Source organism: Athene noctua, chromosome 25, assembly GCF_965140245.1.
Source record: "Athene noctua chromosome 25, bAthNoc1.hap1.1, whole genome shotgun sequence".
Classification (NCBI taxonomy): domain Eukaryota; kingdom Metazoa; phylum Chordata; class Aves; order Strigiformes; family Strigidae; genus Athene; species Athene noctua.
Window position 1 is genome coordinate 2,560,947 of NC_134061.1, and position 14,310 is coordinate 2,575,256.

The window sequence follows — 14,310 nt, forward strand, 5'->3', positions numbered from 1 at the left end:
CTATTTGTCACATTTTACGACAATAACATTAATAACAAACAATAAATTTACATGGACATATAGACACGCTAGGAATTGGGAAGCCCCTGCTACTTACAATAATCCAGCCCTCGGCGTGGCTTCGTGGTTCCTGAGAATTGTTTTATTGCAGACTCCTCTCCCTCTCCCTCTCTCCTCCTCTCCCCCTCTTTCTCTCTCTCCCTCTCGCTCTTTCTCTCTTTTTTTTCCTCAGCTATAGGCTTGTTTTTTAAAGGACAGTTGAATTTCACGTCAGACACAAGGAGACCATGTCTGCGATTTTCCTGACGAATACATATCTATTCTGCAACCTCTGCATTAATTATTTAATGAATCACGTGATGGGGAAGGGGGAAGGGGGTCTCTCAGTTTCATACTCAAAGGACCACTGTGACCTTCCACCGGAACAGTATTTTTTTAAAGAAGTTTCGAACTGAACGAAGCTTTTCGAGATGGACAGCGCTGCCCCCTCCCCAGGGCCGGCTGCCTGGCACGGCCGTGCCAGCGGGGGATGAGGATGCGCAGAGGGCACCCACCTCCGAGCCACTTTTCTATGAAAAGGCACGATTTTAGGTTTATTTCCCCTCCTGCCTGGAGTTGAGAGCATTTAAGCCCTTCTCTAAATCTTTCCTGGAGGTTGGCTTTGCTGGACCTTGGTTCAGCTAAGCCACATCGTGTATTTTGCCTTTTTTTTTTTTTTTTTTTTAATATCTCTCCGCTCTGAGATTTTTATTGCAGTCTTGTACTGAATAGCACAACTGTTTTAGAGGCTAAACCAGCTGAGAATATTTATACTCCTGTTTTTAAAGAGTTTAGCCCTCCCCTCGCCTCACTTCCAGGCCTTTTCTCCCCGCTGCTGTTATTGTTTGGCCAGACTTTATTGCATTTAAAAAAAAAAAAAAAAAAATAATAAATTTTGTCTCTGGGAAAAAAAAAAGAAAAAAAAAAAAGCAACAAAGGGAGACGCTGGGAAAGGCCGCGGAGCAGCCGCCGAGCAGGCAGCCGGGCGTGCGCTGCCCTGGCACAGCGCTGCCTGCACCGTGCGGGCAGCCAAGGGGCAGCCCCGCCGCCTCCCCACGTCCACGGCGGGGGGGTCGGGGGGAACCTGTCACTCGAGAAAAGGCAGCAAGGAGAGCCTGAAAGCCTCAGGACCGTGTTCCAGTGCCCTCGGGTCTCCCAGTGCTGCGGGAGGGGATGGGGGGCTTGTCCAGGGCAGAGCATTCCGCCCCCCAGCATCCCTACACCCCCACCCGGGAAGGCTGAGCCGGGAATCAAAATTCCTCCACCCCCCCCTCCTCCTCCACGGGTAAAGCCTGGAGAGAGCTCCTCTTAAAGGTAGAAAAATAATTTTAAAAGCCTAAAAGTGGAGTTTTTTCCCCTTTAAGCCAAGGCTGGGTGTCTGGGGAGGGGGGTCTGAGCCCCCCCCGGCCAGGAAGGAGCAAGCGGGGAAGCGCTTCGTTTTCAAAAGCCCTCGATTATTTCTGAATCGATTTTATCGAGTGAACGTGGTTGTCGGAAGAGAGACGTTTGGTCAAGGTGTGGGAGGAAGCGGGGGGGAAAAAGCCGATTAAAAGGGGCTCCCGTCGCTTGGGGAGGGGGGAGAGCACGAGGGAGGAAACTTCGGGGGGGGTTATGGGAACTTCAGGTCAATTCAGAAGCCGCAACTTTCGCTTCACACGACTTCTTTTTTTTTTTTTTTTTTTTTTTTTTTTCCTTAGTCATAAAACGAAGTGCCCCTGTGAATGGAGCCGGGTAAATAAATTAAAAAAAAAAAAAAAAGGGAAAAAAAAACCCAAACAAACAGAGCCATCCCAGGCAGCAAACGGGGCAGATACACCCCCTCTGCACCTCCGCTGGTATTTTGGGGTTTGTTTCATGCAAAAGAAACACCCATTTCGGGTGGTTTTTAGTGCCCCCAGTTCAAAGGGTCGGAAACGCGGCCATAAAGAGCAGCTTCGCCCTCCGAGGTGCCGTGATCAAAGCCGGTTTCTTTCTAAAGATAAAATGAACGTTTATATAGTGAGAAAGCGAGATTGATTTACGGATTTAAACACGCCGTTCTTATTGCGGATCATAAATCTGTCACCGGGGCTGAGAAACTCCCAACCCGCTCGCCAAGCCCGGCCGCCTTTAAAGCGACCCAGCGTTATACTGGGGCGGCACGACACCCCCCCCCCGGCCCTATACGGGGCAGAAACACCCCCCGATCCCCGCCTCATACCCGTGCATATATAGATATACACATATATATTTATTTTTACATCCTCTATACCCCCTCTCTCCAGTAACTACACCTCCGTGGGGGTTGCCTTACGCGATTTTTCTCACACAAGAATCTTTTTTTTTGGTCCAATTTTTGGACCAAGAGGTAACAAAAAGGTTCAGCATCCCGACCGGGATGGGTACTTGGGGGGGTTTGGGATGGGGATCCCGATTCAAGGGTCTCGGGGAGAGACCGCCCGAGAGTCTTTCGGCCCGTGGGATCCCCCCGCGCCTCTCCGCGTCTCTCCGCGCAGCTCCGCGCCGGCAGCAGGCAGCTGGGCACAGAGAGGCTTTTGAGAGCGCCGTGGGCAGGGGCGAAGTGGGAGGAGGTGCGGGGGGGGATGGGGGGGGGTGTTGTTGGATGGAGAGGGACTCTCGGAAACAAAGGAATTTCTGAAAATAAGAAGCGAGATGAGACGCGGGACGGGGGAAGCGCGGGGCGGGGCGGGGGCTGCGCTCCTTCGGGTTTTCCCCAAATTATTTTTGTAAAGCAAGCACTCTGCCCTGCACAGGCAAAGCTCTGCAGGTCCCCCGGCCTCTCCCCCTCTCTCCTTCTCTTTCTTTCTTACAAAGAAACCAACAAACACCGAGGGGTTTGAAGTGAAATCAGAAGGAAAAGCGTCTGGGCTCGGAAACAGAACAATTAAACCGCCAGAAAACAGAAATAAACCCACTCCGAAGTCCCTTCTCCGCTTTCTTTCCCCACTTTTTTCCTCCCGGTGCTGGTTCCTCACTCCCACGGCCCAAAGCAGCGGCGAGGGCCGGCGGGACCCCGCACACGCAAAGTTTTGCTGAACTGCGGGCTGAGCTGTTGCCCAGCACAATGTCCAGCCTCGGAGAGGTCAAGGGGTTTGCGAGGTCAGTCCCCGGCTGGAATACCCAGCTAATCGCCTAGAAAACGTGTCCTCTGCGTGAACTCTATCCCCCGAGCGGGGCTTCCCAGCGCTGGACTTTGTCTCCCCAATTTTTACTCTTTTTTTTTTTTTTTTTTTTCCATCACCGTATTGCCGCACCGTTCGCGGGACGGGGCAGCACCCCCATGGATCGCCAGCACCCCCAGGACACGGCCACTCGTGGGGTATAGACACCCCCGGGACACCCGTACCACCCCCCCACGGGACACCCGCACCCCCGGCGCTTTGTCCCCTTTGGGACAATCCCTCTCCAAACAGGCCCATGACATGGGCAGAGAGAGATCTTGCTCGGAAAACAGATTTTTAAAAGGAAACAAACAAAAATTAGAAAAAATAAAAATAATTAAAAAAAGAACCAAGCGGGATAACCCCCCCAAACCCCAACCCGAGGGGCCCCGCCGCTGCCCCACCGCCCTACCCGGGGTCCCGCAGCAAAGCTCCGCATGGCCGAGCCCCAAACACGCACACCCCCAAATCGAGGTGGGAGAAAAAAAAACAAAACAAACAAACAAAAAACAAACCAAAACCCAACCAAACCACCTCTCGCCACAAGTAACCCGCCTGTAAACTTTCTCTGCCCGCTCCCCTCGATCAAAATAAAACGAGAAAACAGAAGGAAAACCCCGCACAAGAATTCATGTGTTGTTTTTCTTTCTGCCTTTTTTTTTTTTAAAGTTTATCTTTTTTTTTTTTTTTTTCTGCTTTCCCCCAGCTTTCTCGTGAAAGGAGGCAATAAACCGATCAGAAATGCATGCCAAGAGAGCAGCTCTGTTACCTGGTTCGCTCCCACATCCTTTTTCCAACGCCCCAGAGACGGCCCTCATGGTTTGGGTGGTTTCTTCCAAAGTGAGAGATCTGGGGGAGGGGGTGGCTTGGGGGGGGATGTTTTTGGTTTTGTTTTTCTCCCCCAAAAATAAAGCTTTCACCTTTACGATCCAGATTTTATTATTAATATTATTATTTCCCCTGAAGATTCTTGTAGGACTCCGGGTGCTTTTTTCCCAACAGACGGTCTGCGGAGATTTGCTGTTGAATAACAATGGGAAAAGGATAAGTATTTAAAGAAAAGAAGTGATTAATGATTTTCTGTATAATTCTCGCATTTTTCTTGGCTTCTGTCTGCTTATAATGGCTGTGAACTTTTAGGTCCTATAGAAATCTTCTTTTCTCCCCCTTCTATTCTATTCATACTTTCCAGCTTTGATTTGCTTCTATAGACCCCGCATTCCTGGAAGCATATGCTTTTTTTTTTAAAAAAAAAAAAAAAAGAGGACGATTTTTTGCCATTCTTAGAAGCACTATCTTGAAAATAACACCCTCTTTACAACCCCAGCAGATCAAAGAGAGAAACAGTAAAATAAAATGCAACAACAACAAAACACCCCAACCTCAGGCATTACAATAAAATACAGCCCTTGCCACCCTTCCTGGGGGGGAAAAAAAAAAAAAAAAAAAAGAAAGAAAGAAGAAAAGAAAGAAACTTTAAAGGTTTGCATTGCTACCTCTAAAAATGCGATAGTTAACCAAAAATACATCCATAAATCCATTTCTTCTACATGAGTGTAACAGAGCTGTACCATGTGACTACATTAATATTATTTTAAAGTATTAAAATGTCAATAGAAAGAAAAATCTAACGGCCCTTTGTTTGAGCTGGGGGCAGGGAGACTTTTGGGGACACTTTATTTGCAAGGTGGTCGTGCCGTGACTTACTACAAGTAAAGGAATAACACATAAACACACGAGCTTTAAATATTTGAAGCCCTGCCTTTGTTTCTGAATGATGCGAGGGAAGATTTCGGTCCTGATGGGGGGTCTGGGAGAATTCCGTGAACATTGAACAAATAAGCAAAAGCCTTTTTTTTTTTTTTTTTTTTTTTTTAGAGGCGAGTATAAGAAAATTATTATTTTCTTCAGTTGGTGCGGAGGCTTCCTCCCCCTGCGGACCCTCCTGCTCACAATAGTATTATATTTAAAAAAAAAAAAAAATATTTGTAACTTAGAACTGGAATGTTATTTCGTCCTGAACAGTATTTTCGATACTTTCTATGAGAAAGAAAATGAAAATTAATACAAGAGCTGCGGCTCACAAAAGAAGCCATTTGTCTTCTTGATTATCTATTTGCTTGTCAGGCTATGAGCTATCGCAGGAGCCAGCTCCTTTGTAATATAAAAATACACAGAAAACCTGCAAACACCGAGAAACATCTGTGCAAAAATTAGACTCATTAATGCATTAACTACCTTGGAGAAGGAGATTTTTTTTTTTTTTCTTTTTTTTTTTTTAAATCGAGAAGTCTCTCTAGAGAAATACAACGCTACATCCATTCCTTACAGCAAAGCAAAGCGCTAATGACTACCTCTGTTTTGTCTGAGAGCAGTTTGGGAAGAGCATATTAATATATGCTTAGAACAAATAAATCATAATATGTAAGTCTTAGCAGTACTTAAGGCTGATATACCCTAGTCAAACATCTTTTGTTTTCATTAGGGAGTCGAGCCTGTGCCACTGACAACAGAAATCCCTGTAAAAAAGAAACGTGCTGTTTAATTAATTTCTTTAAAATAGATTTTTTTTGTTGTTTTTTCCTCAGCAGAACAAAAAGACAACACCCCCACCACCCCACCACCACCACCACCCCACCCGCCAAGAAAAATCACACAGGGTCGGATTCACGATGAAAAAATTTATTTCCAATTGCGGTTTTGCTGTTGGTGGTGGTTTTGTTCCTTTTCTCTGCTATTTACAGGTAATCCTGGACATCCCGAAGGACAAAGGGAGGGGATGGGGGCGGCCGGGCCGGGCGGGGTGTCGGGGGGAGCCTCGCCAAACCCCTGCCCCCCCCCACCCCCCTCCCCGTGCTCACCCCAAGAAGGGCGAGTCCTCACCCCTCCGCCCGAAATTCACACTTTCAGTACAAAACTGAGCCAGACAGCGGGAGAGGAGCTTCCCCCCCCCCCCCCCCTCCCCGCCCCTCTCCCTGGGCTGTGGGGGTGCACCCAGGTGCCACCCGTTATCACCCAGTTCCTAACCTAAACCCCTTGTTTTCCCCTCCCCCCTCCCTTCCCCCCCCCTTCCCCACACTCACAATTAACCTGCTGGACTCAAAAAAAATGGCGGGGGGGGGGGGGGAAATCCTACATCACTCTCCATCCTCTTGCTTTCTTTGTCCACCACCCACTTGACCTAATTTTCCTTTTTCTTTTTTTCTCTTTTTTTTTTTTTTTTTTTTCCCCCCAGAGTGTTCCCCCCACTCCCACGCACGACCAGCGGCTGTGTTCGAGACCCCCCCACGCTCCCCACGGTCCATGTCCGGCGGGGATTTTTGTTGTATTTGTTGTTATTTTTTTTTTTTTTTCCTCTCCATCGCAGGGTCGTGCTAGAACCACCGCAGCTTTGGGGTGGCGGGACAGAAACTTTCCGTTTGTGGCTGGTAGGCGAGAAAAGAAAAAGAGGAGGGGAAAAAAAAAAAAAAAAGAAAAAAAAAGGGGGGGGGAGAGAAAATCCAGTTCGTCTTGAAGAAACTGAGCCTCATTTATTAAAGTGAGCGCTGGTTGTCGAGGTAATAGCAGACATAAGGTCCATCCTTTGTACGGGAGAGTAAACATGACAAATGGGGCAGAGCTTGGCGTGATTAAAGATGAAACAAGGATCCATCTTAGCCAAATCTGAAAACTACGATCTACAGCCTTCTTTTAATGGAAGAGAGGCACAACGGCACAGCTCTGCTTTGTTGCAGCTGAGTCTCCCTCTGTTCCCCCTATAAATAAAGAGCACCCCTCCTTCCCTCGTTTCTTGGAGCATTTAAAAAAAAAAAAAATAAAAAATAATCATGTGTTCCCTACACACACACAAACTCACACCCACAAACACGCACACTCCATCCATCCACGGAATAGTTATAGGCTGGTGGCTGGTCCATGGGATCGGTTTTGAGATCCTCCTTGGGGGATCTGCAGGCTGGCAGAGGAGCTGGAAGAATTAGACCTGATCTTGGTATTTGGTAACTTGTGATCTTTTTTCCATTTCATCCTCCTGTTCTGGAACCAGATTTTGATCTGGCGCTCGGAGAGGCAGAGGGAGTGGGCGATCTCGACCCTGCGCCTCCGGGTGAGATAGCGGTTATAGTGAAATTCCTTCTCCAGCTCCAGGACTTGCTGCCTGGTGTAGGCTGTGCGGGAGCGTTTCGGTTCCCCTCCTGAGTAATTGGGGTTTACTGAACAAACATAAAGGGGAAAAAAAAAAAAAAAAGAAAAAAAAAAAAGGAGGAAAAAAAAAAAAGAGCAGAAGAAGAATTACTGAGCTGTTCCTTTAATGGGTCCTTTCCCCCCAAAAAAAGCATCACACATTCTTTTGGTGGGGGGGATATACTAAAAAAAAATACACGGCAAACCTTCTAAAAATATACCCAGAACCTATCTCCAAATCTCCACCTCCATCCTCGTTGCTTGACGTATATTCCTGTCTAAACGTTTTTATAAGGTCCCCCAGACACATTTTCCATGCCCTCTACGTGTGTATATACCCAAATATATACACACCTCTGCTTGAGCATCACTCTAGTCTCCCCAAATCTTTAAAGTTCTCCCTACACACATGCAAACAGGCAAACACAGACACTCCTTTTTATTAAATATCACGCTTAAAAAAAAAAAAAAAAAAAAAAAAGAGGGGGGGAGGGAAGGGAAAATAGTAAAAGTTTACTCAACCCGCCACTTAAATACAAATTACGAAAACATAAAACTTAACTTATGAAGATTCAACAGCCATAAAAAAAGTAGCCTGCAAGAAATTGGAGGAGGATGGTAACAGAGACTTCAAAGGCACATGGCCAAGCAGAGCAATAAAAATTTATGGAGGATGTAATTATACCGCTCTGCAAACAGGCGATCGTAAATCTCCACGAATGGTTATTTTACAACTGGTGCAATAAGATTTCTACAAGACTTTGAGGTGCTACTTAGTATAAAGCAAAGCCACTTTAGTTCACTTACCCGTGCTTACATGGACTTTTTTCATCCAGGGGTAAACTACCGGCTCTTTGCAAGAGGAATTGGAAGGGCTTTGGTTCAGAGAGTTTTGGCTGCAGGAGGGTGGTGGGCTGGGGGTGACCGGCTCGCAGGGATGGTTTGGCTCAGAGAGGTGGCTCTGCAGTCCGGCCGGAGGATGGACATGACCCCGGGGGGATAACACCGCTGCTTGGTGGCCGGAGCTCTGACAGGACGAGTAGAGCTGCTCCTTGCAGGCTGACCGCGGCTGGTACATCGCTTCATGTTGGAAAGTGCTCTCTCGCCTCTGGCTGCTGTAATATTCCGGCGAGTGATTGGGAAGGTAATCGCTGTGGGAATACTCTTCACAGGGTGGGAACTTGGGGTCCACATAGTTGGAGTTGATCAAAAACGAGCTCATGGCCATTAATTTCTTAGAATTGCACACACGAAAAAAAAAATAATATATATATCTCTCCTAAAATTTATTCCTGTCCCCCCCTTTACTCGTTTTCCTGTTTCGTGAAACCCTCCTACTTACTGTCAAGTGAACAAAGTTGGAGTCCATGTGACAGCGCGGGCCAATGGCGAGGTGCCCTGCGATCCCCGGATAAGGAAATCTGCCCAGCCCGGGCTCTCCCGGGGCCCCCAGCATCCCCGGGGAGGCGGCCGGGGGCGCCCGCTCCCCCCCGGCCGCCACCGGGCCCCGCCGGCCCCGGGCTCCGCAGCGCCCCGTGGGCGAGAACCGGCCCCCCCCCCTCCTCGCCGCACACACACCCCCCCACCCAACCCCGGCCCGGCCCACACCCCTCGGGGGTGTGTCCTGGCTCGGGGCAGGGGAGGGGGGGGGAACGGAGGGAAAGGGGGGGTGGGAAAAATAAAAATCCCCCCGAAAAGAGAGGAAAAAAAATATGAAAATAATTACAATAGAAGGTTAAAAAATGACTTTTTTTATTTTTTTTTTTTATTTTCTCCGGGGGTTGGCGGCTGCGGCTCAGGGCCCCTGCCCCCCGGCACATGATCCATGGCGGTCCCCACGGGTGGTGGTCGCATCTCATTCCCTGCTAAGGTGATACGGGAAGGGACATTGCGCCCCGAGCCTGGCAGAGATGAATAGGGCTTGTTCGGGATCGATAAGAAATTCATCAGCTAATTCGGGGTACCCGCTCTCCTAAATCACATTTAGCTGTGCTCGGAGATTGACTGTTTTCCCACGCACCGCTGGAAAAAGGAGCCCGTCCTCCAAGCAAGAAATCAAGGACTTGATGAACAATTACAAAAGCGAATTAGCCCAAGTCCTAATGCATCTTCTCCTCGCCCTTCTTCTAATAAAGACCCTTGAAAAGCCAGAGCGAACCAGCAGCCTTTCAAAAGCCGCCCCTAATTCCTCAAATTCGTGTTTTAAACCTGAAAACGCGCAATAAGATCCTCACGAGCGGCAGGGAAGAAAGCAATAATTTTTTTTTTTTTTTAATTTTTTTTTTTTTCCCCCCGGGTGTCAGTGCTGAGATTCCACAAACTAAAGCACTAGTGGGATCCTGGCTCTCAAATCGCAGTAATAACTCCCCTGACCCCCCCCCCCCCACCTCCCACCTCCCCCCCGCCTTCGCAGCTCAGATTTTATCTCGAAGTGATGATAAAGTTTATCGCAGGAGCCCTGGAGTTGAGCTAAGGTCAAATCCAAAGTATTTCTTTTCAGCTATAAAACGGATTTCTGGTTAAGATCTTGTTTTCACCCTTTTATTTAGGGTTCGGGGGGGTTGGGGGGGTGGGGTGGCTTTTTTTTGGTTTTGTTTTTAATGCCTCCTGGGATTGTGACCTGTAGTGTTTGTGTCAACTACATATTCCCCTAGATACGAATTTGTGACCCAACTTCCTTTACACAAATTCGGATCTACAGGGTACATATAGAAGACAGATGCATCCTCCTTGGTCAGAGATCTTCGCCTACCGCCATAATTATCTTCTGGGGCAGGGGGGTAAAGTTTTGTGACTCGAGAGATCAAGAATTAATCTATAGGTAAAGACGGTTAAAAAGCTTCACTCTTCAGAGGAAAGACGGTTAATTAAAGCACCGAGTGTCCGAATAGGTGATAATAGATCAGAAAAACTAGAACTTTTCTACCTTCTCCTCCGTACCTTACGCATTGGTTTGTGGCTGTGTTAAAAAAAAAAAAAAAAAAAAAAAAAATCAACTCGCGGACTGAATATATAAGTATAGACGCACAACGAGACTCGAATCCAAATAATCGTCGTTTAAAAGCAAAATGCTATAGCTCCGTCCCCCTCCATCCTGAAACCCTCGTAATTATTCTCCCATACCCAGCGCCAAGATTTCATCCATTTTTCGTTCTTGGAGGTCAACCAAGGTTTGGGTTTATACGTGCGTGTGCGGATAAATTATATAAAAAAAGAAAGAAACAGATGAAAAGAAATACAGAATGTAAAGGCAGATGGGACGACAGGTTTTTTTTTTAATGACAGGCAATTCTTTTTACAACCCGAGAAAAAGATCAAAGGCGTTTCATTTCCGAAAAAGGGATATAAAGCAATAAAATATTCATACTGTCTAGGTAATGAACCTTCATTCGGAACTAATGAGGGTAGCATCATGTTGAGATTTCGTTTAAAATTACAGTTGCCCAAGAGATTAAAAGTATAGCATCTTCTTCCCCCCCCCTTTTTTTTTTTTTTTTTCTTTTTGTATTTCAAAAGGCAGAACATATTTTGGTCAAGTATCTCCCGAATTAATTGCATTTAAATGCCGCCGCAGAGAGGTTATCGGAGAAAAGCTGCGTTTCCCCTACATTAAAATGCCTGAAAAATATCTTAAATATATTTCACAAATTCCTGCATTCTTCCTAACCAAAAAAAAAAAACCCAAAAACCAAACCCCAAAAAACAACCCACACAGAAAAACCCGGCAAGAATTAATGTCCCGTAGTTTTCCTGGACACAGAATGCCCCGAGATTTTTCAGGTACTTTAAGGTGAATAGTCGTTTTTTGTGTTTTTTTTTTTTTTTTTTTTTTCTGATAAAACGTAACATCCTCGCATAAACAGATAAACGAACCCGTATTTTACGAAATAAACTCAAATGCCCCCAGGACGATCCCCAAACCCTTTTACACGCCTAACCAACCCCCAGGGCAGCAGAGCAAAGCGAAGGCGCCTTTTGCACAGAGCAGAGAGTTTCCCACCTCCACAAACCAGCACCTCCACTTTGCTGGGGAGCAGACAGCAACTCTAAAATTTACCTTCCCCTCTAAAACCCGCCATAAAAGTAAAAAGCCAAATCAAATCTGCTTGTACAACGTGTAGATGGCTGCCATAAAATAATTCTACAGAACCAATCCCATTAGAGCTCTTTTTCTTTCTTTTTTTTTTTTTTTTTCCCCTCTTAAATTTTATTCCTCCTTTCCAATCCCTTCTCTGATTTATTTTATTCTATTTCCTCGCAGCCGGTGCCGTAGCGATCTCCAAACCGAGGAGAGGAGCCCCGAATAGAAATAACTAGGCCTATTCCGTATTTTTAACCCCCTCCCACATCCTTTTTTTTTTAAAAAAAAAAAAAAAAATCGGTTTTAATTTTCCTTCCCAATGACATCGGGGTTGGTGCCAGCAAACCAGCACCCCTAGCGTTTACCAGAACTCGTCCCCCCACCACACCTCCAGGAAATCTTCCCCTCGTCTCCTCTGATCCCAAATTAAAGGCAGCCCCTCACTGCCCCCCCCCCCTCCCCGCACACCTTTCTCCCTTTCGCTGGGAAACCGCCCCCACGCCGCGGAAGTTTCTCACAGCAAATTTTACTCGGGCTCTTTTCCATTTCAAAGTAACCTCAGTCGGGAAGGGGCGGGGGGTGGGGGGGGTGTCTCCTGGGCTCCCCGGCCTGTTCCACACCCCCCCCCCAGCTTTCAAAGGGTGGCTGGGGGAGCCCCCAACCGTCCCCAAAACCCTCCCGAAGGCACCTGCCAGCGCAGGGGGATGTGGGGGGGGTATTAAACCGCTCCTGATGCTGAGCGCCTTTTCGATCACCCCAAAAAAGGGGGCATTGAGCAGGGGGTACCCCCCCACGCCCCCAGCCCGGCCGCAGCGCCCAGGTGTAACGCCGACAGCGGTACCTACCTCGGCAAAACGTGGCTCCTTTCCTCGGAGCAATCCCCGAGGGGTTTAGGACGCTCCCTCAAAACTTGGGAAGGTTTTGCAGGCGGAATCCTATAGAAACCCCCTAAACCGTCGTCCCCCCCCCCAGCCCCCTCCCCAATCCAGCCTGGGTTATTCCGCTCTCTCTCCCCCGTGTTGCTTTTTCAATGAGATTATTTCTCGATAAGAACACTAATTTCTCTCTCTCTCCTTCCTCCTCCTCTTCTTCTTCTTCTTCTTCCTTTTTTTTTTTTTTTTTTTTTTTGTGGGGTTTGTTGGTGCCCCCTCCCCCGCTCCCCCAGTATAACCCACTATTGTCCTTAAAGGCGAGCGGAACTGCTCCTGGCAGCGCCAGGAGGCCCTCTGAGCATTTTGGGGTGGGAAACCCGCAAGTTTTGGTATTAATCTCATAGTTTGTCAGTCTTTGTTAAACAGCGAGGCGTGTCCGCAGCGCGGCGGCCGCCGAGAGCCGCGCTGACCCGCGGTTCACCCCGCGCCGCGCTCCCTCCGCGCCGTTCCGCGCTGTCATTTTTAGGGCTTTTTTTTTTTTTTTTTTTTTTTTTTTTTTCTCCTTTCCCCAAGTATATTCCTCCCTCCCCAGGAGATCTCGCTGTCGAGTCTGGCAGCAACGAGGATTTTTTTTTTTTTTTAAATTTATTTTTTTCCTTTCGGAAGCGCAAACTTTTCGGGTTTGTGTATATTAAACTGGGATGCGGCCCCCCCCCCCCCCCCCTCAGGAAACTGGGAGCGCTGGAGGTCTGAGGTGCTTCTTTAGGGCAGAACTTTTAATAAGGAGCAACCGACGCCTCGACTGCATCTGAGCTGTGTAAACGTGCGGAGGGTGCCTGCAGGGTTAGGTGGAAATCAGCCCACACCTGTTTTGCAACAGGAAAATGAAGATTTAAACCTTTCCCAGCCAGCCTTGTGTATCCTTTTCATTTCTAATGAAAGAAAAAAAAAAATCATATTTTCACCTAAAACCCGCGAAGCATCAAGCGAGGAACGCTGGGGGGGGGGGGGGGGGGGAGCGGAGTATCCCTGCGAGGATTCACCATTTATCTCCGCGTTTACACCAACCCCGCGATAAAGAGGTCATTTGGGAAGTAAATCGGGATTAAAAAGCGCGTTCAATTAATTGTCCGGTAGGAGGGGGGGGAAAAAAAAAAGAAAAAAAAGAAAAAAAAAAGAAAACCCACCCTGAATTGTGTTTGTAGAGCTCAGAAACCCTTAGCCCCGGGCCAAGCCGAGTCCGTCCCGCGCAAGGGAGATAAATTAGAAATATCCTTGAAAATGATACCTTTAATTTCCTCCTCTTCCCTCCCCTCCTTCCCTCCCTCGCTCGCTCTCCCCCCTTACATCTCTCCAAATGAACCCACTTCAAATGAACACGCAGCCTCGCGTCCCTAAATTGAAAGTTAAACGTTATGATGTAGGAGTGAATATTATAAGGAAAGTTGGGAGGTGGATTTTTTTTTATTTTTTTTTTTTATTGCCGTGAAATTATACCTGCTTGTTTTAATATCCCGAAAACAAATGGCCTTTATTATCCATTACCTGTTCTATAAACCTGGAGTAGAAATGACTGTTCTAGAGAGATAAGTACAGTAATTACAAGGGCGAAGAGATGGATCACCCAAGTTACAACTAAACGGTAGCCCTTATATAGTGATATTTTATAAATACCAAGCAAATTCATGGCAATTAATTAAACCCGAGCCTTATCACGCGAAACAAAACGCTTTACGTTCTCTTGAATTTCACCTACTCCATGAATATATCCGCATCGGGAAAGCAAATGGATTTTCCAGAATGCCTTTCCCAGGGCTCTAATATTCTCTCTTACTTTTCCAAGAAAAATGACCCTTGTTATAAGTATTTAGTCACTGAAAATATTTAAAAGCCGAGGGGGAAAAAAAAAAAAAAAAAAAAAAAAAAAAGGCAAATTTGCAGGGCTGCTTTTTTTTTTTTTTTTTTTTTTTTTTCC

The 14,310-nt window shown here is 47.0% G+C and overlaps 1 protein-coding gene across 1 annotated transcript; it reads right to left on the reverse strand.

Annotated features, from left to right (window-relative positions):
* Positions 1 to 6,757: 6,757 nt before the first annotated feature.
* On the reverse strand, positions 6,758 to 8,662 carry HOXB4 (homeobox B4). Its single transcript, XM_074926856.1, has 2 exons — positions 8,190 to 8,662; positions 6,758 to 7,411 (listed from the first exon to the last, which is right to left on the reverse strand). The coding sequence occupies exons 1-2, from the start codon at positions 8,608 to 8,610 to the stop codon at positions 7,095 to 7,097; spliced, it is 738 nt and encodes a 245-aa protein (XP_074782957.1). The 5' UTR covers positions 8,611 to 8,662; the 3' UTR covers positions 6,758 to 7,094.
* Positions 8,663 to 14,310: the final 5,648 nt, after the last annotated feature.